Source organism: Pelophylax lessonae, assembly GCF_965119305.1.
Source record: "Pelophylax lessonae genome assembly, chromosome: 11".
NCBI classification, from domain to species: domain Eukaryota; kingdom Metazoa; phylum Chordata; class Amphibia; order Anura; family Ranidae; genus Pelophylax; species Pelophylax lessonae.
Window position 1 is genome coordinate 23,029,933 of NC_138778.1, and position 27,766 is coordinate 23,057,698.

At 45.8% G+C, this 27,766-nt stretch overlaps 1 protein-coding gene across 1 annotated transcript in view; it reads right to left on the reverse strand.

Moving 5' to 3' along the window:
• The window catches only part of PGS1 (phosphatidylglycerophosphate synthase 1), a 168,584-nt gene extending 141,355 nt beyond the window's left edge, over positions 1 to 27,229 (reverse strand). Inside the window, exon 1 of the mRNA XM_082271494.1 lies at positions 27,066 to 27,229. Coding sequence (XP_082127620.1) covers positions 27,066 to 27,163 — 98 coding nt within the window. The 5' untranslated portion in view covers positions 27,164 to 27,229. The remainder of the gene's footprint in view (positions 1 to 27,065) is intronic.
• Positions 27,230 to 27,766: the final 537 nt, after the last annotated feature.

Here is a 27,766-nt window from a genome sequence, read left to right on the forward strand (position 1 = left end):
TCTGTGACTGAGTCACAGATCTCCTGTGCCGTAGACTTGCAGAGTCATAGCGGTGTACCGAGTGTGCTCCTGCACCCGACACTAGCTAGAACGGGGGTTACGGGAAGCTGACGGATAGAGGCAGCGCTGTATTGCCAGTCCTACCCCTAAGCCTTCACCGCTCTCCTCTTCACTGGACAGTGGCCGGTATCACAGGGCTGGATGGGGGCAGGAACAGGAGCTGCTGGAGGTAACTTTTCACATTAAACAGTAGGTAATTGGTTTCTGGGGGATCTTAGTAACCAATTACCAGCCTGCTATTGTGAAAAGTTACTCCGGCAGCTCCTGCCTCCATCCAGTACTGTGATACTGGCCAATCTCTGCTGTACACCTGTGTAAAGTAGGAGACTTTGTGTCTGCATGTGTTGGGGGGGGGGGGGACTCTACAGTGAGGGGGGGTGAAGGGGACAGAAGTCGTTGCCAAGGGGGAGGGAAGTGGGACAGAGGATACTGCTATGGGGGTAGAGAGGACAGTAAAATTGGGGGGGGGGGGGGGGGGCTCGGTAGGTGATGTGAAGGGTGGACAGAGGACACTGTTTTGGTAACACGGGGCACTTCTTTAGTGGGAGGGGAAGAAAGAGTACTGGCACCTGTTATTGGCTATCGGTCTGAAAGACGGGCGATAATCGGTATCGGCCCTGAAAAACAATTTCGGTCTATCCCTAATGTCTAGTAAACGCACTAAATTGTCACATGAACTTTAATAGCATTCCAGTCTTAGTCTGTAGGGTTCAATATTGAGTTGGCCTATCCTTTGCAGATATAACAGCTTCAACTCTTCTGGGAAGGCTGTTTGATCGTTCTTCCCGAAGCACATTTGTGAGGTTGTTAGGACGTAATGGTGCTCGTGTAACTAAAAGGCAGGTTTCATCCATTTGTTGGCTTGTACACAAATTTTGGGGCAATTTTTAGGCATTTTGCCAAGGCACCCCTAAAGAAATATCAAGGCACCCTGGTTAAAAAAGGCTGCTGTAGTACATAGGATCTAACAGGGCCTCTCCTGAATGCCTGATGGTGTGTATCCCCCGCTAACTGGTTTTGGGTATACTGGACACGGGTTAGAACCTCTGGCATATTAGTATTGAGATGGTCACACCAGCTTGGCCAATATGGGTGGCGATCCGTTGACAACAGGAGATAAAAGAAGCCATTATGTACTGTAGCTTGTTCGCATCTGTTAAAGGCTAAAATATCCTTTTGTTTCTGGAGTTGTCCTTTAATCTCTACATGATAACGGTAAACCGTATAACTTCATCGACCGCACTCTGCCAGATCGTCCTGAGTGCCTGAAAGTCTGCTTCCCTTATATTCTGCTGGAACACGTATAATGACAAACAGTCTGCCTAGGTCTGGGTACGCAAAGCTACAAAAGGTGTCATAGGCCATGGCTTGCTCATCGAAGGATGAGGTAATGCCTATTTGTCTGGTAATAACTTTCCAGATTCCTAAAAGTGCAGAGTGGGCTGCATATAAACACTACACGCAAAGAGGAGGAGGAGGGAAATCGTACCAGTCAGGATACACAAAGCTGGGAACGATGAAGATGTCACCCCCTCCTAAGGTTTACAACCCTGACGTAGATGTGTTCTCACTCATCGGATTTCACAAGACGGAGGATCTCGGAGATTAGGTCACCTCTGATTTTTGTGTATTTTGAGGAACGTTTAGTATATGGTATTGAGGATTCCCCCGTAAAAAGGAATTCCCAATACGGTCATGGAAGCCATAACCGAAAAGCAGCAGGAATGCCTCAGCTACACATATAGGGATTGCAATACTGGCGGCACTGGACATGCCAGTCCAAGACTTTCTAAGGAGAAATTTCAAGCCAAGTTCAAGGTTTTCGTCTTTGCTAAAACTCACATAAAACACTCCACCGCATTTCGGGGGCTCACAGAACACCCCCCTTCATCAGGGATGGGGAACTTTTAACAAGGCTTGAATGGACTCAGTAAAATGTATACCCAATGTGCTCCCCCCTACTGACACCAGTAGAGCTTAGCTCATTGTTGATGGGATAAAGCAGGGGTCTCCAAATTTTCTAAACAAAGGGGCCATTTTTCTGTCCTTCAGGCTGTAGGGGGGCTGGACTGAGGCCAGTGGGAGTAGAAAATGTTTTAGTGTGGGAGCAAACAATTCCATATTGTTGGCATCAGTGGGGGAATAGTTTGCCATTGTTGGTGTCTGTGGCAGGAATAGAGCCCCATTATTGGTGTCAGGAAGTACGCACCATTGTTAGTGTCAGTGGCAGGAATAGCACCCCATCATTGGTGTTAGTGGCAGGAATTATACTCCATTGTTGGTGTCAGTGGCAGGAATAGTACCCCATCATTGGTGTGACAGGAATTATGCCCCATAGTGTCAGTATTTTTTTCCCCATTGTTGGTGTCAGTTGGAGGAATATAACCCCATTGTTTGGGTCAGTGGCACAAAATTTCCCCATTGTTGGTGTCAGCAGATAGTTACTTAGTAGGTGAGGTTAAATAAAGACAATAGTCCATCCAGTTCAACCTGTGTAGGTGTGTGTGGCTGTAATCATCTCACATACCCCTGAATGTTCTGATCCTTGAGATGTACGTCCAAGAGTCTTTTGAAAGCCATCATACTTACCGCAGAAACCACCTCTTGTGGTAGAGAATTCCACAATCTTGTAGCCCTAACAGTAAAGAACCCCCCACGTTGCCTGAGGTTAAAACGCTTCTCCTCTAATCGCATTGTATGCCCTCGAGTCCTCATGCAATCCCTTCGACTGAACAGCTTTTTTTCTAAGCTGAGATCCCCATTGAGATATTTAAAAATTGCTATCATGTCCCCCCTCAGACGTCTCTTCTCCAGGGAGAATAAATCAAGCGATTGCAGACGCTCTTCATAATTAAGGTCCTCCAATCCCCTAATCAGTATAGTTGCCCTTCTCTGGACTCTCTCCAGCTCTCCATTCAGATGGAATAGTAAATAGAATATTACCCCATCGGTCAGTGGCAATATTTATGCCCCATTGCTGGTGTCAGTGGGAGAAATAGTAGCCCATCACTGCTGTCATTGGCAGGCATTATTATGCCCCATTGTTTGTGTCAGTGTATGGAATAGTAAATGAAATAATGCCCCATCCCTGGTGTCGACAGCAGAAATTATGCCCCATTGTTCGTGTAAGTGGGAGGAATAGTAACCCATCATTGGTGTCAGAGACAGGAATTATGTCCCATTGTTGGTGTCAGTGGATTGAATAGCGAACGGAATAATGCCCTATCGCTGGTGTCAGTGGCAGGAATTATGCCCCATTGTTGGTGTCAGTGGATGGAATAGCGAATAGAATAATGCCCCATTGCTGGTCTCAGTGGCAGTAATTGTGCCCCATTGTTGGTGTCAGTGGGTGGAATAGTACCCCATCATTGGTGTCAGAGGCAGGAATTAAGTCCCATTGTTGGTGTCAGTGGGAGGAATAGTTATTTGTATAAGTAGGAGAAATAAGGGTTGGATAAAGGAAAGAAAAGGGCCACATCAAACCCCTAGGCCCCAGTATGGAGACCACTAGGATAGAGGAAGTGAGCTTTTCAACAAGGAAACACTCAATGCTGTAATGCTTGGTGCAAGCGGCCAATGTCTGTCATGTGAACGTAAACAGAGCGGGAGTATTCGGGCGCGCTTTGGGGGCAGACGAGGCCTAGAGATATGAAAATTACATTAAACAATATTTTAAAAAGTGGTATAAAAAAGACATTAGCCAAAAAAAAAAAAGTATTGAGAAAGTAATTTATCAGAAAACTTTTACAGGGGGATCAAAGTGGAGGAGGGGCAACATTCAACAGGTCTTTTCTTCTGAGACATGCGTATGCTTCTACTTCTTTATCTCAGGATCTACGGCCAGACACTGGATCTCTTCTCTATCCCCTCCAGTGCCCACTGGAGCGCGGCGCTGTGGAGGGGGCAAAAGCAGCTTGCTCAGGCTTTCAGCAGCATGCCGAGAGGCTGAGCCATCTGCCAGTCAAGGCATCTGGGTGGATCCCGACAGTAAAGTCAGGATCTCTCCAGAGCCTGGACCGGCTGAGTGAGGTCACTTGACAGCAGACTTTAACCCGATGCTGGCTAAATACGGGTAATAGCAGTGCAGAACTAAATGCATTCCTGTGACCTACAGGAGAAGTCTAAAGAGCCTTCCAACCAGGCTTTTTCTGACACTTTTTATTTACAAGTTTAAATCAGTATTTTTTGCTACAAAATTACTTAGAACCCCCAAACATTATACATTTTGTTTTATAGCAAAGGCCCTAGAGAATTAAATGGCGGAATACATTTGAATAAAAAAAAAAAAAAAACACACCACAATATATAACCCAATTTTTTTGTATAATGTGAAAGATAATGTTACACCAGGTAAATAGATACCTAACATGTCACACTTTAAAATTTCTCATGCTCAGGAAATGGCAACAAACTATCTCTATAAGCGATATTTATAAACACTTTTACAGGTTAACTGTTTAGAGTAAGGCTCCATGTACACGGGACGCTGGAAATGGCCGTTTAGGAGCAGTTGGGCGTTTTTTCAGAAGCCCCTGAACCCATCTACATTTTATCTTATCTGTCCATGTACACCGGGTCGTTTACAGTCATTTGCAGGCAGTTGAGTTCAGGGACATTTTTTGGAACGCAATTATTTGCGTTCGAACGTGTGTTTCCCGGCGTTCCAAAGGCAGAAACGCGGCCGAACGTGACCAAACGTGACCGAACGTGATGAACGTACGTTCAGCCACGTTATACGTTTTTTTTCTTCCATTCAAAATCAATGGTTCCCTATTGATTTGAATGGAAGGCACACCGCAAGTCGGATGAGGATGATCCGACTTGCGGTGCGACTTGCGCTGTGAGAATCTTGAGGGGGAACTCCATGCCAAAATGGAAATAAAAAACGGCATGGGGGTCCCCCCCAGGTTCCAAACCAGGCCCTTCAGGTCCTGTATGAAATTTGAGGGTAGCCCCCACGCCGAAAAAATGGCGTGGGGTCCCCCCCAAAATCCATACCAGACCCTTATCCGAGCATGCAGCCCGGTAGGGCAGGAAGGGGGAGGGGACGAGCAAGCGCCCCCCCCCTGAACCATACCAGGCCACATGCCCTCAACATGGGGGGTGTTGGTGCTGTGGGGCAGGGGGAGCTCTGCCCTCCCCACCCCAAAGCACCTGCCCCCATGTTGATGGCCATTATCTTTCACAAGGGCCTCATCCCCACAACCCTGGCCGGTGGTTGTGGGGGTCTGTGGGCAGGGGGCTTCTCGATATCTGGAAGCCCCCTTTAACAAGGGGGGCCCCCAGATCCTGGACCCCCTCCCTATGTGAATGGGTATGGGGTACACTGTACCCCTACCCATTCACCCCATAAAAGGCAGTGTATGTAAATAACGACAGGAGACGTTTTGGAAAGTTATTAAAAATATTCATCCGGTCTTCTCCCCCTCCGCTCGCAACGATACCTCGTGTGTGGTGTGATCATCGTTTACATGTGCGTGCGCAACTTACATATGCATTCGCTTCTGCGTGCGAGCAGGAAAGGATGGGGTGCTTTAAATTGATTTTTTTCTCATATTTATTTTACTTTTTATTTTTACACAGTCCCTTTAAAAAAAAAAAAATGTCATCCTTATTTCTATTACAAGGGAATGTAAACTTCCCTTGTAATAGAAATAAGGATGACAGGTCCTTTATGGAGAGATCTGGAGTCAAAACCCCAAATCAATTCTCTATCTTTAAAAGCAAAAGATAGAAAAAAAAATTGCTTTAAAAGAAAAATAAAAATTTACTTCCAACCTGAACCAGAAATGTTGTCATGACGTCGCTCGGGTCCTTCAAGGCCATAGAAGAGATCAAAGAGGATCTACTAAGGGAGCAGCTGGCCGCACCCTTAGATAATTTCTTGGGGGAACTGGCAGAAACAGTAAGCCCGAGGAACGTGGGGAGGGGTTATCCAGTAACCATTTTCGGAAAGAATTCCAGTGGCTCATGAAAAAGCCAGCTGCGAGAATTGGTACCGGGTTATAGAGGATATCTTCAGCCATAATCCCTTTAAACCACATGCAAACTGCAACCTACAGGGGCATAACTACAGGGGTTGCAATTGCAACCAAGCCCCATGCTCCAGGGGGCCTGTGCGGCTCCCCTGTACGCCTGGATAGGAGGGGCGGCGGGGGGCATCATGTAGAGAAATCACTGTCCTCCTTTTTCATCCTTTAGCTGCAGGAGGAAAATGGAGGAGATTGGTTCCTCTGTATGCTGCCCCCGCCACTCCTCCTATCCAGTTCACTTGTGTTCAGGTGTCTCTGGGCCCCTGTGCTGCCCCCCCACACACTGTGCTCCCTCTCCTCTCCTGCCGGCTGCTGCAGGGGATGTGTCACAATAGAGAACCAGGAAGGGGTCGGTAAATATGTAATTTACCAGCTCCTTCCTTTTCTGAATGGACAGAGTCATAGTCAGTGACATTGTAAAAAAAAATAAAATAAAATGATAAAAAATACAATTAAAATACCAAAAAATAAAAACTACTGACACCAGTGGGTGAACTTCCAGGATCGTAAAGGTCGTACTTGCAACCGGGCCCTGGCATTCCACCAAACAAAATAAGGTGAAAGACACACCTTTCTCCTGCGCTCAGAAAACGAGGCTCTCCGACTGCTCTTCCAACAGGACTTTGCAAAAGGCGTCTAAGATGGCTATGGTCTTGCTGCCCTAAAGGACTGGGGCAGTCCAACAGTACTGCAAACAAAAAACACAAAAAGGGCGCACTGACCTAGCGCATTATCCTCAATAATGGTTTAATTGTTGCAACATAAAAATGGCTACTCACAAACGCAGATGAAATCAATCCTATCGGACTCAGAAACAGTAGTCCATACGAAAGTCCATCGTCCTATTAGGATGACGGCTGACGCGTTTCGAGGCCTACGCCTCTTCCTCAGAGCCACTCTCAGTGGGGAGGCCTGCTGCAGAACCTGTGAAAGGGTACCGCTGTGGGACTGTAATCAAGGGCCCCACAACGGGAGTAAAGGGCCCCAGGATCAGTGGGAAGAGCCCCAGACTTGAAGAGAGGGGCCTCGGCCAGGGGTCCAGGGGGCCCTTCATGGTTTCTTGCACTGGGGCCCTGAAGGTTCTAGTTACGCTTCTGGCAAACTATATATACACATGGTGGCTGGCAAGTGGTTAATGCTTATAGGTTGCTTGTTCTGTTTCCAGAATATTCCAACTAGCATTACTAACTGATTGGCTCAGGATGGTCGCATGGTGTTTAGTGCAAACATTATAAAAAAAAAAAAAAGTTTAATAGTAAAAGGGATTGTAAAGGCAGATAGGGCATTCTATGCATACAGATTAAAAAAAAAAAAAAAACTATTTACAGCCCCCCAACCCATCTTTCTCAGCTGCCCGGGACTCCCCTCCTCATTGGCTGAGTCAGCAGCAAGGCACAATTGGCTCCCGCTGCTGTCAAAGTCAGTCAGCCAATCAGGAGAGAAGGGGGGGTGGGGTCGCGGATCCGTGTTTGAATAGACACCAGGAGCTGTCTCGTGGCTCAAGTGCCCCCATAGCAAACTGTTTGCTGTGGGGGCACTTAACAGAAGGGAAAGAGCCAGGAGAGCCGAAGAGGGACCTGAGAAGAGGAGGATCCAGCTTCTCTGTGCAAATCCACTGCACAGAGGAAGTATGTATAACATGTTTATTTAAAAAAAAAAAAAAAAAAAAAAAAGCAGACTTTACAATCACTTTAAAATTCCCCATTAAACCTTAGATGATACTTTGACTTATTTTAGATTTCCTCAGGCTTTGGAATTCACATTGGAGTTTTATTAAGTAATTAGAGGGCCACTTCTGTCCCCTATAAGGGCAGTTTTATTGCAGCTCTGGGGCATAGCGGGAAAACATTGCATGATATCCAGAATCAGCAAGAAGCTGCTTACTCACAATTTCTTCGCCTCCCCCAATTCCACCTTCTTAATCTTTCCAGTGGTTCAGTGATAAAGTGCTGACCTCATTAACACAACAGCAAAATCAAAACTGCAGACAGAAATAAGAAAGCAACGCTGGACCTATGAGGGCGAGACAGCTAAGAATGGGAAAGAAAAAACATTTCCAAGGGCTGAAAATACGTTAAGATCATTATTCTATATATATAGTAGAAGAAATGTGTTATACTTCCTCAGTATCAAGGAGCCAACATATATATATATATATATACACACATACATATATATATATACGCATACATATATATTATATATATATACCTTTTTGTACCAGTACTGATTCTTCCCATTATATACTGGTGTTTACATATTCAAGAAACTACCCAGGGAACGGCTTCTCTTTTCCCATTATTCCAGCATGAAGATTTCTGGATTTTGGGGGTACGTGTTTGCCCGTGTGTTTTACTCCCCATTTCTATCATTTTATTTTTTTCCCTAGCCTCTATTACGCATTTGTTACTTTTCTTCTCCTTTTCATCCTCACATGGTGTTCCCTCTGGAATATGATATCCATTCACATATTCCTGGGGTTGGTTTTAACATCTTTTTCTCCTCTCCCTTGTACAGTGGTGATTGATTGTGTGCATCCCCCACACTTGCCCTATACCCCACAGCTGCATGCGGGTCTATGCCTGGGTCTGTAACACAGCGAGTTTGAATAAAGGTGTTCATAGTTATTATAATGTAATTAATATTAAATGTATTATACGTTTATTTTAATTGATGCTTTATCTCACTTTATGAAGAATAATTTGAAGAGCTCCTGAAGAAGCGCTATGTCACGAAACATGTAGAGCTTTGGACTTTGGTCCAATCAGCGTAACCATACCTGTAGTGTCTATCGTGCGGAATCGTACCCCCCACCTACCAGGGGTGGACACTTAGGGCCTGGTTAGGGTAATTTTCATTATCCAGTGCATGATTTTAATTTTAATATTGATATTAATCTGTATATTTTTTGTAAATGTTCGTATAGGTCAATGAATAAAGTTAATGTAATTATTTTATCAGTGGCTATATAAAGTCCATTTTGTCCTAGTTCCTTATAATTGTTCTGCTTTTTAAACCCCGTACTTCTTATACTTTGCTTATTCACCACCCATATGGTCGCAGCAAAGTAGTGCAGGGACCTTTTCTAAGTCGCGCCGACTTCAATGGGTGCCATTGAAAAAAATGGGCTTTGACTGTGCAACTTTGATGTCCACGTTGCACAAGTGTGAATGGAGCCTAACATGATTGTCTCATCTCTGAGCCGTCATCTCAATCCAGGAAGTAGATGGTGACCCTGGTTGATGCCTAAAGAAACATGGCGCCAAACTTCTAGAGAGAAAAAGCAGAGGAAGGCATCATCTGGGGGAGCAGTTTGATCTCTGTGAGAGGTAATAAATACCAGGAAAGGGTTATATTGACACGTTACTTTGTATTCCTGAACTTTAAGTGTTAGTAAACCCACAAAATAAAATCAGTCTGTATATGCAGTAAAGCATGCTTGTTATACTCACTGTGGAGCCTAAGGGGTTCATCTTCTGCATTGTGTAAAAAGGCTGTTTGATCCTGTCTTCTCTGATCCCCCCCCTTCTTCCACTGTCCCCAAACCATCTCCTTATAGAACAGAACCTTGGAGTCACTCTGCACATGCTCAGTTTGGTGTGTTTTGCTGAAGAGGATTTTTTTTTTGTGGGAGGGTGCATGCAATCAGCACCGGGCCAATCAGCACTGTCCAGACAAGGGGTCAGGGGTCATGCAGCCTTATAGGACAGTCAGAGGAGAATGAAAACTCCTCCTACAAGCTTTAACTAGACACTGATAGAAGTCACAAGACTGCTATATACTGCTGAGAAAATACCTTTTCAGTTTATATTTACTGAAAGGATTGCATTTCCATGTTCTGTGTACTGTGGGAGACCAAATGTAGTGAGTGCAAGCTCCTGGGTTTACTAACACTTTACCATCTCTGATGCTAGCTCTGCTTTAACCACTTGCCGACCGCCGCAAGTACATTTATTGCGGCAGTCAGCCCCTCCTGGGCAAAGCGACGTAGTACTAGTACGTAGGCTCGCCAAGGAGCCTGTAGGGGGCAAGCGTGCGCCGCCGGAGGCGCTCCCGCCCCCGCTCATTCACGGCCATCCCCGCACGAGTGACCGGCGGCTCCAATGTCCGTCCCTCGCTGGAGAGGGAGAAAGGCAGGCAGCTGATGTAAACAAAGCCGAATGTCATTCTTCCTGGTGTAACAGCAGAGATCATACGATCCTGCTATGCAGGATCGTATGTCTCTATAGTTACATCAAATGCCACGCCCCTTAAAAGTTAGAAACACGCCCCTAGGGACACACTTAACCCCTGGATCTCTAATAAAGTTAACCCCTTCCCCTGCCAGTGTCATTTTTACAGTAACAGTGCATATGTATAGCACTGATTACTGTAGTAATGTCACTGGTACCCCTAAAAGTGTCAAAAATGTTAGCCAGGGGTCCAATCTGTCCGCCGAAATGTTGCAGTACCGCAAAAAAAAAAAATTGCAGATCGCCACCATTACTAGTCAAAAAAAAAAAAACAATAAAAATGACAAATCTTTCCCTTAGTTAGTAAACGCAATAACTTTTGCGCAAACCAATCAAAATACACTTATTGCGATTTTTTTTTACCAAAAATATGTAGCAGAAAGCAAATTGGCCAAAAATGATAAAAAATTTTGATTTTTACATTTTTTGGGGGGGAATTTCATATAAAAAAAATGTGAAAAATATTGTTATTTTTTCAAAATTTTCGCTCTTTTTTTGTTTATAGCGCAAAAAGTAAAAATCGCACAGGTGATCAAATACCACCAAAAGAAAGCTCTGTTTGTGGGGAAAAAAGGACGTAAATTTCGTTTGGGTACAGCATTGCATGACCGCGCAATTGTCAGTTAAATTCGCACAGTGCCGAATCGCAAAAAGTGGCCCAGACGTAAGACAGCAAAATCCTCCGGAGGTAAAGTGGTTAAGGAACTGCTAAGGGATTTAAAAAAAATTATAACATACGAGTTTTGGGTGGGCCGAGAGTTCCAAAATTAAAAAATGAGGTATGACGTCCTTTGAATATAAAACAATGGTTTGCTGAGGGTGTACCTGAGATGATTGGGATGATCTCAGCATTTCAAATCCATCTAGAAACTAAGAGTTTTCGGTGAGGTGGCAGAGGCTGGGCATGCTGAGACAAGCTGGTTTTCCTCTACATGACTTCCTACATACAGATGTCTATCCATAGGATGAGACACAGGATTCACCAGTTCTCGGGGTCGGGTTCCTGTTGTTCCCTCACCAGTTTCCCAGAAGTAGTCCAGCTCAAGCAGAGTCACGGGAGGGGGAAGGAATCTCAAGGATAAGCGAGCCGCTGATTGCTCACCCTGCAGGATGTGAGGGCAGCTCACCACACTGATTCAACAGATGTTTCACTGCTGGGAAAACATTACTAAATAACCAAAAGGAGAAACCTCAAGAGGGTGAGATCACCTGGGGCAGCATTGCCGGCCCTTCTGTCACATGGATTCCACCAAGAAAAATGGGCTTGTTTGTCGGCTAAATGAGACTTACGTTCTTCTGACAAGACGGACGATGACTGGACTCCCCCAAAGGTGGTCCTCACCAATAAAAGTCCATCTGGGGAAAACCCAGACAACAAAGACGCAGTAGACAACGTAGACCAGGAATCCTCAAACTACGGCCTTCCAGCTGTTGCAGAACTACACATCCCATGAGGCATTGTACAACTCTGCCATTCACAGACATGACTAGGCATGATGGGAATTGTAGTTCCTGAACAACTGGGAGGGCCATAGTTTGAAGACCCCTGACATAGACTATCAAACGTGTAAGGTTTTGCACTTGGGGACTAAAAACATAAAAGCACAATACACTTAAGGCCTCTTTCACACGGTCCGCCTCCGTAGGCAGATCCGTGTTGCTCAGCGGGGATCGATCCGCGATCCCCGCTGAGCCAGCGGATGACAGCTCCGTCTCCGCTTGCAGTGCGGATAGGGAGGTGTCTCAGCCCCCGCTGCTCTCTATGGGGGATCGGATGAGAGCGGACCGCCTGTCCGCTCTCATCCGATCCGATCACTGAACGGATGGAAAAATAGGGGGTCTCCGCTGACACCCGCTGCCCCATAGAGCTGCATGGAGGATCCGATCAGATCCGCCTATAAAACTAACAGGCGGATCTGATCGGATCGCCCGTGTGAAAGAGCCCTTAGGAGGGGAACCTTTGGGGGAATCAAAAATGGAGAAAGATCTGGGAGTCTTGGTTGATGATAGATTAGGCAATAGCATGCAATGTCAAGTGGCAGCTGCCAAAGCCGGCAGAATATTAGCATGCATAAAGAAAGGGATGTATTCCAGAGATAAGACTATAATCCTTCCACTTTATAAAACTCTGGTCCGACCGCATCTGGAGTATTCTGTCCAGTTCTGGTCGCCAGTCCTCAGGAGGGATGTGTTGGAGCTGGAGAGAGTCCAGAGAAGGGCAACTAAACTAATTAGGGGATTGGAGGACCTAAATTATGAAGAGCGTCTGCAATCGCTTGATTTATTCTCCCTGGAGAAGTGACGCCTGAGAGGGGACATGATAGCAATTTATAAATATCTCAATGGTGATCTCGGCATAGAAAAACAGCTATTCAGTCGAAGGGATTGCATGAGGACAATACAATGCGATTAGAGGAGAAGCGTTTTAACCTCAGGCAACGTGGGGGGTTCCTTACTGTTAGGGCTACAAGATTGTGGAATTCTCTACCACAAGAGGTGGTTTCTGCGGGTAGTATGGTGGCTTTCAAAAGACTCTTAGACGTACATCTCAAGGAACAGAACAGTCAGGGGTATGCGAGATGATTACAGCCACACACACCTACACAGGTTGAACTGGATGGACTATTGTCTTTATTCAACCTCACCTACTATGTAACTATGAAAAAGACAATGGCCCACCCAATCCTGCCAGACTTGGTGCTTTCTGGCTCTTGTTGAGAATCTGGACATAGGGAGCAATGGCCAAATACAAGGTCAAAAGAAAGGGAGAGGGAATACCCCAGATCACCACTAATGTAACACCCTGATATAACAGTCAAATGAAGTTAGCGTGGTAGGCTAACGAAACATGTCAGCACCCGGTCATCCTCACTGACATTTCTTGGGGTGGTAATCAGCCTACATGCACACTGTAACTACCTGTGGGTATACGGGTTGAGGTGGCTTTTTGAAGCCGGTGTAGTGATATCAACATCTATTGCAGCAATTCACAGAATGGACCGAAGTACCTTCATACATGCACAGAGTGGTGAGTGGATATCGGCATCTCTTATATGAACTCTCTCACCCAGGATTGAGCAATTGGCTTGTTTAACCGGTTGCCGACCGCCACACGACAATATATGTCGGTAGTCAGCCCCGGCCAGGCAAAGTGACGTATATATACGTCACTAGTCTGTCACTTGCTTGGGAGCCAATAGCGGGCGGGCGCGCTCCCGCCCCGGCTCGTTCCCCAGCAAGTCCGTGCGTGTGCCGGCGGACCCGATGTCCGCCGGTCACTCGCCGATCGTCGGTGCAGAGGGAGAAAGGCAGGCGGCTGATGTAAACAAAGCCGCCTGTCATTCTCCCCTGTGTAGAAACAGTGATCATACGGTTCTACTATGTAGGACCGTTGATCACTGTTCCTACACTTCAAGCCACAGCCAATCACAGTAAGAATCACGCCCCTAGGGACACACATAACCCCTCCCTCTCAAATAAAGTTAACCCCTTCACTACCAGTGTCATTTTGCAGTAACAGTGCATATGTATAGCACTGATTAGTGTAGAAATGTCACTGGTACCCCCAAAAGTGTCAAAAATGTCAGTCAAGGGTCCGATCTGTCCGCCGCAATGTCGCAGTACCGCAAAAATAAAAACAGCAGATCTCCGCCATTACGCGTTAAAAAAAAAAACACCAAAAATGACAAAAATCTTTCCATTAGTTAGTAAACGCAATAACTTTTGCGCAAACCAATCAAAATACGCTTTTTGCAATTTTTTTTTACCAAACATATGTAGCATAAAACAAATTGGCCAAAAATGTTAAAAAATTTTGATTTTTAAATTTTTTTTGGGGAATTTCATATAAAAAAAATGTGAAAAATATTGTTGTTTTTGCAAAATTTACGCTCTTTTTTTGTTTATAGCGCAAAAAGTAAAAATTGCACAGGTGATCAAATACCACCAAAAGAAAGCTCTGTTTGTGGGGAAAAAAGGACGTCAAATTCATTTAGGTACATCGTCGCACGACCGCGCAATTGTCCGTTAAAGTCACGCAGTAAAAAAAAAAAATCGCAAAAAAAAAACCCTGGTCAGGAAGGGGGTAAAATCTTCCGGGGCTTAAGTGGTTAACTGCTTTAATCTTAGCCATGGACAGCTTAAATGCTGTATGATATCCCAGACACCCCTGAATTGAAGCCAGTGCAGTGACACAGGTATATCTTGCAGCAATCTACAGCACGGATGGATGTCCTTTACATGTGTACAGAGTGGTGAGTGATGTCGGCATCTCTTTATTTGGACTCCTTCATTCAGGATTGGACGATCAGCCTACTTTCCTGATACAGCTGATTGTTTGTATGCGGAGTGATACCTCTGACACTTACTAACCTATCGAGGATCTAACTACACTGTTGCCTCAAAGTGAAGCCTATAGCCTCCTATACATCCATAACCGCACATGAACCATGCAATCCTTATGAAATTCTCATACGGTTTGAAGATGTATTAATGGACTTCTACTTATTACTTACATTCCATTATTTGGTACTATTACCTATCCTTTCCGAATGAATGTTGCCTGCATGGTTTTGGGTAATGCATGTTGATTATCTCCCCCTGATAAGGCTACGTTCACATGTGGGCATAGCAGATCGCGGGCAGAATCACTGCGATTCTGCCCGCGATCCGGAACTCATTGCAAATCGCGGGAGGCCTGTGCGATGCCCGTGATTTGCAATGGCACCCCAAACGCTGTGCAATGTTGCCGCGAATCGCGGTAACATTGCGCAAACAGAATTGCGGGACGCATGACGCACAAAAGAAGCTATTGTACATTTTTTGGGGCGTCATGCGTCCCGCGATTCTGTTTGCGCGATGTTACCCCGGATTTCCGGATCGTGGGCAGAATCGCAGTGATTCTGCCTGCGATCCGCTACGCCCACATGTGAACGGTAGCCTATGTGCTCTTTCACACGGCCGCTCCGCTTGTCCGCAAATCATCCTATTTTTTTGCGGATGATTTGCGGACATAATGTAAGTCAATGGCATTGCGGATGTCAGCGGAATACCATCCGCTGACATCCGATTTTCCTCCTTTCAGTTCTGTTCCGTTTTTTGGAATGGAACAGAACCCTATTTTTTCATCCATTCAAAAAACGGAAAGGAAGGAAAATCGGATGTCAGCGGTGTCATCCGCTGACATCCGCAATGCCATATACTTACATTATGTCCGCATATCATCCGCAAACGGATGGGATGATATGCGGGCATACAAGTGTCATCCGTGTCCGTGAAAAAAAAAAAAAAAAAAAAAGTCACGCAGCGGACTAAAGCAGCGGAGCAGCCGTCTGAAAGAGCCCTTAGACAACATTGTCTGGTTTTAATTGTCTGGGCTGCAATTACAGCTCTTGGTGGTCAGTTTGTTGTTTTTTATTATTGGTTAATAAAGCTACATTTCATATTCTCTGTGTGTTCACATTCAACCTTCTTACTGGTGAATCTGCATCTAGCAGATTTCACATCCTCCCCCCCCCCCCTCCTTTTTCAAATACAAGGTCAGCCATTACCTGAAAACAATGGCCCAAAGAGGTTGTAAACCACGGGAAGAGGAAAAAAAAAAAAAACTTGTAAGACAAAGGCATAATGTGTAGTGAGCATCGCATACTAGCTCATTATAAAATACTTACCTTAGAATGAAGCCCTTCCAGCGGCGCCTGCACACCGCTGAGACGGCTGGCATCTTCCTGGTGTTTCTTCCAGGTTCGCGGGCTCCAGCGCTGTGAGTGTCCAGAGCCGCGATAATGTCACTCTTGCATGCACGGCAGCCGCAGTTTACGGCACAGGCTCTGAAGGGTCCAGCTTGGTAAGCTGGACCTTCAGAGCGCTTGTGCCAATGACGTCATAAGGTGGATGCACTCTGAATATCTCCTAAACTGTGCAAGTTCAGGAGATATTCACAGTACCTACAGGTAAGCCTTGTTATAGGCTTACCTGTAGGTACATGTGGTGTAACAGCTTACACAACCACTTCAAAAACTGGAGTGTGCAAAATCTGGCGCACCTGTGCATTAGAGCTGCACGATTAATCGTATGAAAATCGCGATCTCGATTCACCCCCCCTGACGATCTGAACTTGACATATGCTCGATTCTTTGCATAGCTGCATAGCAGAGAGAACAGCTGTGGAAAAAAAAAAAAAAAGCCTTGGCAAATGCCTATCAGCAAGTCTCCCAGTAACTATAAACAAAAATGATTACATTGTATCTTTTCCTTCCCTCTGCCAGGGAGAAAGGAAGTTTAACCTCTTAAAGACTAGAACTTTTTCTGACACTTGTTACATGCAAGTTAAAATCATTTTTTTTTTGCTAGAAAAGTACTTAGAACCCCCAAACATTTTATAAATTTTTTTAGCAGAGACCCTACAGAATAAAATGGCGATTGTTGTAATATTTTATGTCACACTGTATTTGCGCAGCAGTCTTTCAAACACAATTAATAGACTTTAATGAATAAAAAAAAAAAAAAAAACGTAATAGTAAAGTTATTCCAATTTTTTTTTCTTACACAGAGAATCGTGAGAGAATCGTGATCTTTATTCCAAGCTAAAAAATCGTGATTCTCATTTTGGCCAGAATCGTGCAGCTCTACTGTGCATAGAAACCAGGCAAGTTTTCATGTCATGACATAGCATACATACAAGCAGTATGAGACATTCAAAAAGGGCTTATAAACCATAACAACAATAAAATTGATTACCTTCAGTAACCGTGAGAGCCGGTTCACACTAATCCGACTCAAAGTCGCCCCGACTTCGGGCGACTTTGAAGTCGCCCGTGCAGCACGACTTCATCGCGGCTTGCAAATGACTTCTCATAATAGAAGTCAATGCAAGTTGCTCCGACTTTGCCAAAAAATAGTGCAGGAACCTTTTTCTAAGTTGGAGCGACTTGAGTCGCTCTGATTAGAACAGTTCCATTGCACAGCATTAGGAGCTACTTGTCAGGCGACCAAGTCGCCTGACAAGTCGGAGTAGTGTGGACCGGCTCTTAAGGAGCATACACAAGTGGAGCGGGCCTCAATCACAAATAAAATCAGTAAAAATCACAACATGGACCCTCGTTGAGTCCTGGCCCGCTTGTTGCAGGGCTCTGCCATATGCGGGGTCCATGTGGGTATATGGAACCCCAAAGGAGTCACAAAGGGACGGGTGGAGATATCCACCTCAGAGACAAAAAAGAGAAGAGAAGAAAGGAGAGACAGTAGGCAGAGGGGAGAAGTAACGACAGAGAATGGTAGAGGAAAGAAGAGAACCTCAGGACCGTGAGAGACAAGCTCTTGGTGTCGATTATGCAGCAGTTCCAATGCGGCTTATACAGAGTAACCTATGCAGCCCACTACCGTCTATAGCTGTCCAGCCCGGGGGTCCCCCTCTAAGTATCTAAGCCATGGTTTCAAGACCTTTTCAAAAAGTTGCATCTTATCATCGAGTATGGCCGAAAGGCGCTCATTGATCATTAACCAAGACAATTTTGCCTTTAGTAAGTCGAAGGGTATAGTAGATGACTTCCATGACCGTGCCATCACTATCCTGGCCGCCACAAATATAAATCGAATTTGTAATTTGGCCCCCTTAGGGGCATTTACGCACCATATCCCCCAATAATGCATGTCTCGGGGATTTCTACAAATTCACCTGTGTCAAGGAATAAATAAAATTGTACACCCGTATCCAATATCGTCTCACCTTAGGGCACTGCCACCACACATGGAATGCGGTGCCCGGTTGACCACAGCCCCGGAAGCAAAGTGCAGAAGCCCCCGGGAGATACGCTGCCAACCTAGTGGGGACCATATACCACCTCAAGAGAACTTTGTAGTTGGCTTCAATTACGGAGGTGTTAATCAGGGCCCTAGAAGCAGTGCAAGTTAACTTATGCCATTCTTCCAGCTCCAGAGTTTCCTTTAAGTCTCCCTCCCATTTCTCCATATAGGCCAATTTCCTAGAATCAGAGGTTGTAAGGATAGTGTAGATTTCTGAGATATGACCCTTTAGCTTATCAAACTTTTCACATAGATATTCCATGTCCTACAGGCAAGGTCAGACATACGTTATGTTTTGACATAATGTGTTATTTGAGAAAACTGAAAGCATTCGGAGACAGGCATTTGCAGTTTATCGATCAAAGTTCACTTGATGTACAGACTCATAAGGTTTGTTTGTTTTTTTAACTTAAAGTGGTTGTAAGGCCCCGTTCACACAGGGGCGATCCGACTTCGGGGGGCGACCTCCGAGGACTTCATAACATTGAAGTCTATAACGGTCGCCTCCGGGTCGCCCCAAAGAAGCTCCGGACCCTTTTTCTAAGTCGGAGCGACTTGTGTCGCTCCTATTAGAACGGGTCCACAGCTTCTCTATGGAAGGCGACCTACGGCGACCTGTGAGGCGACCAGGTCGCCTCACAGGTGGCCTTAGTGTGAACGGGGACTAAAGCCCTAAAGTTTTTCACCCTAAAGTAATAAAGTCTCAATTTTTATGTTTAATAATAAAAAAGCATGTCATACTTACCCTCTCGGTGTAGTGGTTTTGCACAGGGAAGCCCAAAGCCTCCTCTTCTCAAGTCCCTCTCTGGCACTCCTGGCTCCTCCGTCCTGTTGAGTGCCCCCACAGCAAGAAGCTTGCTATGGGGGCACCTGAGACGAGCTGTAGCTCCGTGCAACCATTCAGACATGGAGCTGCGGCCCGGCCCTGCCCCCTCTCCCTCCTCGTTGGCTCATTGATTGGTAAAAACTAAGAAATGGAGGCACACTGCAGCAACGTGGCACAGGGAAAGATTGTTGACGCATCCGCTGATGTTATGAGCACGATTTTCTCGTGTGAAACGCGTCAATCTTTCCCTGTGTCTCTTGTTCTGGCTTGGTGACAAAGAATTTTCACATTTGGACATTACTGCAGTGTCCCGCCATATCTTCGTTTTTTTCCATACATGTTCCCGGTGGCGAGCCTACAGCTGTCGGCATTCATCGATTGCCTGAGCGGTATCCAGATTGCTATTTCACTGACTGATTGACAGCAGCGGGAGCCAATGGCACTTCCCTGCTGTCTCAGCCAAAGAGGAGTGAGAGACTTGGACAGCCGATTCTCTCGTACAACAATGCTGGATCAAAAAAGGGCTCAGGTAAGTAGTAGGGGGGCTGCCGCACTCAGAAGGCTTTTTTATCTTCATGCATAGAATGCGTGAAGATAAAAAACCTTCAGCATTTACAACCACTTATATGCATTCTATGCATTAGGGTTTTCTGAAAAATAAGATGGTGCAAAACAAAAACAATGGCAGCCAGGCTTTTTCCGTGTTATTTTAGTGTTTCTGATCATGCGTGGTCTTTGTCTATCGATTTTTAGCAGACTCATACTGTACTGATTAAACGATTGTTATTCGCTAGGCTATCGTACGACAAAAGTTTTCGTGTTCGTCCCTTCAGAGTTTGTTGGACAAAATGTCGTGATCGGCTGTCGAAAGCTGTGTACCAACGATCAGATTATCGTGCGATCAAGTTGAAAGCGATATTTTTCGTACGATTATCTGAACGTGTGTACGAGGCATGAGCCGAGATAATCCATCCACCTCACAGGTGTGACATATCAAGATGCTGATTAGACAGCATGATTATTGCACAGGTGTGCCTTAGGCTGCCCACAATAAAGGCCACTATAAAATGTGCACTTTTATCACACAGCACAATGCCACAGATGTCCCAAGTTTTGAGGGAGCGTGCAATTGGCATGCTGACTTCAGGAATGTCCACCAGAGCTGTTGCCCGTGAATTGAATTGGGCAGTACATCCAACCGGTCTCACAACCGCAGACCACGTGTAACCACACCAGCCCAGGACCTCCACATCCAGCATCTTCACCTCCAAGATGGTCTGAGACCGGCCACCCCGACAGCTGCTGCAACAATCGGTTTGCATAACCAAAGAATTTCTGCACAAACTGTCAGAAACCGTCTCAGGGAAGTTCATCTGCATACTCTTCGTCCTCATCGGGGTCTCCACCTGACTGCAGTTCCTCGTCGTAACCGACTTGAGTGGGCAAATGCTCACATTCAATGGCGTCTGGCACTTGAGAGATGTTCTCTTAACGGATGAAACCCGGTTTTTACTGTACAGGGCAGATGGCAGACAGCATGTATGGCGTAGTGTGGGTGAGCGGTTTGCTGAGTTCAACGTTGTGGATGGAGTGGCCCATGGTGGCGGTGGGGTTATGGTATGGGCAGGCGTATGTTATGGATGAAGAGGCCCATGGGGGCGGTGGGGTTATGGTATGGGCAGGCTTATGTTATGGATGGAGTGGCCCATGGGGGCGATGGGGTTATGGTATTATGCAGATGTATGTTATGGATGGAGTGGCCCATGGGGGCGGTGGGGTTATGGTATGGGCAGGCTTATGTTATGGATGGAGTGGCCCATGGGGGCGATGGGGTTATGGTATTATGCAGACGTATGTTATGGATGGAGTGGCCCATGGTGGCGGTGGGGTTATGGTATGGGCAGACGTATGTTATGGATGGAGTGGCCCATGGTGGCGGTGGGGTTATGGTATGGGCAGGCGTATGTTATGGATGGAGTGGCCCATGGGGGCGGTGGGGTTATGGTATGGGCAGGCTTATGTTATGGATGGAGTGGCCCATGGGGGCGGTGGGGTTATGGTATGGGCAGACGTATGTTATGGATGGAGTGGCCCATGGGGGCTGTGGGGTTATGGTATGGGCAGACGTATGTTATGGATGGAGTGCCCCATGGTGGCGGCGGGGTTATGGTATGGGCAGGCGTATGTTATGGATGGAGTGGCCCATGGTGGTGGTGGGGTTATGGTATGGGCAGGCGTATGTTATGGATGGAGTGGCCCATGGTGGTGGTGGGGTTATGGTATGGGCAGGCGTATGTTATGGATGGAGTGGCCCATGGTGGTGGTGGGGTTATGGTATGGGCAGACGTATGTTATGGATGGAGTGGCCCATGGTGGCGGCGGGGTTATGGTATGGGCAGGCGTATATTATGGACAAGGAACACGGGTGCATTTTATTGATGGCATTTTGATGGCAGAGATACTGTGACGAGATCCTGAGGCCCATTGTTGTGCCATTCATCCACGACCATCACCTCATGTTGCAGCATGATAATCCCCATGGTGCAAGGATCTGTACACAATTCCTGGAAGCTGAAAACATCCCAGTTCTTTCATGGCCAGCATACTCACCGGACATGTCACCCATTGATTTTTGGGATGCCCTGGATCGGCGTATACGGCAGCGTGTTCCAGGTCCTCCAATATCCAGCACTTCGTACAGCCATTGTAGAGGAGTGGACCAACATTATACAGGCAACAATCACCAACCTGATGAACTCTATTCCAAGGAGATGGGTTGCACTGCGTGAGGCAAATGGTGGTCACACCAGATACTGACTGGTATTCGGACCCCCCCAATACAGTAAAACTGCACATTTTAGAGTGGCCTTTACTGTGGGCAGCCTAAGGCACACCTGTGCAATAATCATGCTGTCTAATCAGCATCTTGATATGTCACACCTATGAGGTGGATGGATTATCTCAGCAAAGGAGAAGTGATCACTAACACAGATTTAGACAGATTTGTGAACAATATTTGAGAGAAATCGGCCTTTTGTGTACATAGAAAAGGTCTTCGATCTTTGAGTTCAACTCATGAAAAATGGGGGCAAAAACAAAAGTGTTGCGTTCTTATAATTTTGTTCAGTGTATATAGAACACCATTGGCAGATATCTCCCATAGACACGCTTCATCACCTGTATACCCACACTGTGACTTCCCCTGAAACTGCTGCAGCAGAGGCCATCACTCCAGGGACACCATGAGACGCGGACACATGACTGCCTAAGAGACGGTACAGGGTAGTCATGTGTACAATCACATGGTACTGCCCACAGACACCGGGGGTGGGGTACGGGGGCAATACAAAGTCTGCAGCTAAGCCGTGTACAGAAGACCTCTGCAATTCTCCTCACTCATTTTATACACTGACCTGCCTGTGCCAGGTGCCATATAAATTATTCATCGCCAGGGGTTCTCTACTACCAAACTTCTACAGTCTTAGCCACCTCAATCGCAGCCTAAAGCGGAGTTCCACCCGTTTTTGTGTGTAATAAAAGTCAGCAGCTACAAAAAGTGCAGCTGCTGGCCTTTAATAAAAACACATACTTCGCTGTCCTACAATCCAGCAATGCGGCCAGTGGGAGCCCCAAATCTCTCCCTCTTCTCCCCGCAGCGCCGGCATCACTAGTGTGTGGCTGTTAAAGCTGCAAAGGGTGGGCCAACTCAATACTGAACCCTATGGACTAAGACTGGGATGCCATTAAAGTTCATGTGCGTGTAAAGGTAGGCAATATAATGTATGTGTATATATATATATATATATATATATACACACACACACATTACAGACCAAAAGTTTGGACACACCTTCTCATTCAAAGAGTTTTCTTTATTTTCATGACTATGAAAATTGTAAAGTCACACTTCAAGAGGTAGTCACCTGAAATGGTCTTCACTTCACAGGTGTGCCCTGTCAGGTTTAATAAGTGTGATTTCTTGCCTTATAAATGGGGTTGGGACCATCAGTTGTGTTGTGCAGAAGTCAGGTGGATACACAGCTGATCGTCCTACTGCATAGACTGTTAGAATTTGTATTATGGCAAGAAAAAAGCAGCTAAGTACAGGAAAACGAGTGGCCATCATTACTTTAAGAAATGAAGGTCAGTCAGTCCGAAAAATTGGGAAAACTTTGAAAGTGTCCCCAAGTGCAGTCACAAAAACACATCAAGCGCTACAAAGAAACTGGCTGACATGCGGACCGCCCCAGGAAAGGAAGACCAAGAGTCACCTCTGCTGCGGAGGATAAGTTCATCCGAGTCACCAGCCTCAGAAATCGCAGGTTAACAGCAGCTCAGATTAGAGACCAGGAGAATGGCACACGGAGTTCTAGCAGCAGACACATCTCTAGAACTGTTAAGAGGAGACTGTGTGAATCCGGCCTTCATGGTAGAATATCTGCTAGGAAACCACTGCTAAAGAAAGGTAACAAGCAGAAGAGACTTGTTTGGGCTAAAGAACACAAGGAATGGACATTAGACCGGTGAAAATCTGTGCTTTGGTCTGAAGAGTCCAAATTTGAGATCTTTGGTTCCAACCACCGTGTCTTTTTGCGACGCAGAAAAAGTGAATGGATGGACTCTACATGCCTGGTTCCCACCGTGAAGCATGGAGGAGGAGGTGTGATGGTGTGGGGGGTGCTTTGCTGGTGACACTGTTGGGGATTTATTCAAAATTGAAGGCATACTGAACCAGCATGGCTACCACAGCATCTTGCAGCGGCATGCTATTCCATCCGGTTTGCGTTTAGTTGGACCATCATTTATTTTTCAACAGGACAATGACCCCAAACACACCTCCAGGCTGTGTAAGGGCTATTTGACCAAGAAGGAGAGTGATGGGGGTGCTGCGCCAGATGACCTGGCCTCCACAGTCACCAGACCTGAACCCAATCCAGATGGTTTGGGGTGAGCTGGACCGCAGAGTGAAGGCAAAAGGGCCAACAAGTGCTGAGCATCTCTGGGAACTCCTTCAATACTGTTGGAAGACCATTTCAGGTGACTACCTCTTGAAGTGTGACTACAATTTTCATAGTCATGAAAATAAAGAAAACTCTTTGAATGAGAAGGTGTGTCCAAACTTTTGGTCTGTACTGTGTGTGTATATATATATATATATATATATATATATATATATATATATATATATAGCACCCCCATCCCTCTGTGCTCGCTCACAGAAGCAAAAGCATACTTAAAGTGGAGTTCCACCCTCATTTTATACTTACCTCCATCTTCTCGCTCCGGGTCACCTGAAAAATGGCTAATCGCATTTTTTTTTTACTTACCTCGTAGCGAAGAAAATATACTTACCTTACTTCCTTCTTCCTCGGCCGCGGCCCGTCGTCACTTCCTGGCTCTGCAATAATTCCTGGGAGCTGAAAGTCATCGCTCCCAGGAATCATTGCGCCTGCACCGGCCCCGATGTCACTTCTGGGGCGCGCGCGTCATCCCCTTCTAAACAGCTTCTGGGCATGCCCAGAAGCTGTGGAGGGATGACGCGCGCGCCCCAGAAGTGACGGCGGGGCCGGCACAGGGCATCGTGGGACCGAAGAAGGCGGAAGAGGACGCGCTGGCTTCAAGCTGCCCACATCTGAGATGGCAGCGCTGGACAAGACTTTTTCAAGGTAAGTATTTGTCCTAACAGGTAAGTGCAACCCGGGACAGATCAGAGGCTAGCCATTGTGGAATGCACTAGCCCTGACTGTCCCGGGGGTATTTAAAAAAAAAAAAAAATTCCAGGGTGGAACTCCGCTTTAACTTGCAGCCACATATGTAAGCGTTGTTCGCACCACACCAATGAGAAATCACCGCAATTGTTATAGCGAGAGCAACAATTCTAGCCCTAGAACTCCTCTGTAACTCTAAACAGATAACCTGAAAAGACGTTTAAAGCGTCACCTATGGAGCATTTTAAGCACCATAGTTTGCCACCATTCCATGAGCGTGTGCAACTTTAAAGTGTAACACGTTAGGTATCTATTTACTCGGTGTAACATCATCTTTCACATTTTACAAAAAAATGGTGGTATTATATTGTGTTTTTTTGTATCCATTAACCATTTCCTGACCGTATACTGTATATATACAGCGGCAAGGCGGCTCCCCTTTGCAGGTACTAGGGATCGACCTATTATGGACGGGGCCGATATGCATATATCGGAATCGGCCCCGGAGGTTACTGATATTGCCGATATTTCAAGAAAGTGCTTGTACCGGAGTGATGCCTGAAGCTAGAGGCATCACTCCGGTCCCGACGGTCGGCTGTCTTGTAATGACAACTGATACGGCTGAGAAGCCGCTCGGCTGTCACTACAAGGAGCGGGAGGGGACGTCCTCCCCCCTCCCGCCGCCTTCTGCAGCTTGCCCGGGTCTCCCATCCCACCGGGAGACCCGGGCAACCAGCCTGCACGGCCGCCGGAGACCTGATCAAAGCCTCATTCGGCTCTGATCGGGTCTCAATGCAAAAACCCACTCGGCGCCAGATTAAAAAAAATGACAGCATTCAAAACAGCCAAACTTGGAGAGGTGTAGCTCTTATCCTGGGACGCCGTCATATGACGGCGCACCAGAACAGCGCGGAGCGGCGATCGTGACCGCGCCGTGTTGCTAGGACCCGGTGCGATCCCGATCTCGGTAAAGAGTCAATGACATGACTCTTTACCCATGTGTCAAATCACAGCCGGTCACATGTAAATGAGGAAGTGCCGTTATTCGGATCTCCTCGCCTCACACTGTCAGTGTGTCAGGCCAGGAGAGCCGATCAGCGGCTCCTCCTCATAGGGGAGACAAAAACAAGCAATCAGTACCCTGATTACATAAAATGGAAATAAAGTGCCAGTTACTGCCCAGCATCAGTGCCCACAGTGCCCGCCATCAGTTCCCACAGTGCCCACGATCAGTGCCCATAGTGCTGCCAGTCAGTGCCCATCAGTGCCTGGTCGTCTAGGCACTGACTGGCAGCACTATGGGCACTGATGGTAGTGTCCATCAGTGCCACCCGTCAGTGTCCCACAGTGTTGCCGCCTCTCAGTGTCCATCAGTGTCACCTCTATGTGCTCATCCGTGCCGCCTATCAGTGCCACCTCATCAGCGCACATCAGTGAAGGAGAAAAATTTACTCACAGAAAATAAGAAAAACTTTTTTTTTTTCAAAATTTTCTGTCTTTTTTCTTTTTGTAAGAAATAAAAAACCCAGAGGTGATTAAATACCACCAAAAGAAAGCTCTATTTGTGTGAAAAAAAAATGATAAAAATGTCACATGGGTACAATGTAGCATGACCGCGCAATTGTCATTCAAAGCGTGAGAGCGCTGAAAGCTGAAAATTGGCCTGGGCAGGAAGGGGGTGAAAGTGCCCGGTAAGCAAGTGGTTAAAGTGTCACTAAACCCACATCATAAAAAATGATAAATAAAAGGAGTGTTACATGCTGATCCCCGTCATTAATAGAAATAAAAATTCCAGTATACATCCCATAGTTTGTAGACGCGATAACTTTTGCGCAAACCAATCAATATACACTTATTATACCAATATACATTTATTGGGATTTTTTTTTTTACCAAAAATACGTAGCAGAATACACACTGGCCTAAATTAATAAAAATTAGAGTTTTACATTTTTTTATTGTTATGTTTTATAGCAGAAAGTAAAAAAAAATTTTTTTTTTTTTTTTTAAATTGTTACTTTTTTTTTTGTTTATAACGTAAAAAATAAAAACCACAGCAGCGATTAAATACCACCAAAAGAAAGCTCTATGTGTGAGAAAAAGGTCATTCATTTTATTTATGTGCAGCGTCGCACGACCGCGCAATTGTCAGTTAAAGTGATGCAGTGCCGAATCGCAAAAAAAAAAAAAATCACAATTAATGGGGGGTAAAACCTTCCAGAGGTCAAGGGGTTCAACTATGTAATAAAAATAGAATTTTTTTTATTATAAAATATTACATTGGGGCCCCACTGATGTATTCCAATGACAGGGGCCCCACAGACCTCTGTTTTTTCCCCTCATACACATTGCAGGGCCCCGGGGTGACCGGGCAGCGATAGGGAACATAAGAGGCGGCACATACCTGCCTCCTCGGTCCCGGTTCCGGTCACACAGCCGGGCCAGCAGCGCCATCAGCCCGGGACCCCGGAGCCTCCTCCACAGCACCGCGGGCGCCGCCATCTTGGCCGGAAACTGTCTGCACAGCCGCCCCGCCCCTCCAGGAGGGGGGGGGGGTGTGTCCTCAGCAGGGAACTCACGTGACCTGCGCAAGACCGCATACACGTGGCAGATGTCCTCCGCTGACTGAACATCTGTATGAACGGGGGGGGGGCGGGACTCATATCACGTGACATCTACAGACAGATGGGGGGAAGAGGGGAGGAAAACACTGGAAATCAGGTGACACAGACTGGAGGAGTGGAGGAGGGGGGACCATAGCTCTGTTAATGTATAGATGTATGTATAGAGAGGTGTGTATATAAGTTTACAATATAATATAATTTATATAATAATTATATATTATAATTTATATAATAATTATATATTATAATTTATATAATAATTATATATTTTAATAATAATATAATATTTACAGTGCTTTGAAAAAGTATTCACACCCCTTGAAATTTTTCACATTTTATCATGTTACACCCAAAAAACATAAATGTATTTTATTGGGATTTTATGTGATAAACCGATACAAAGTGTCACATAATTGTATGAAGTGGAAGGAAAATGATGGTTTCAAAATTTTATAACAAATATGTGAAAAGCGTGGCATGC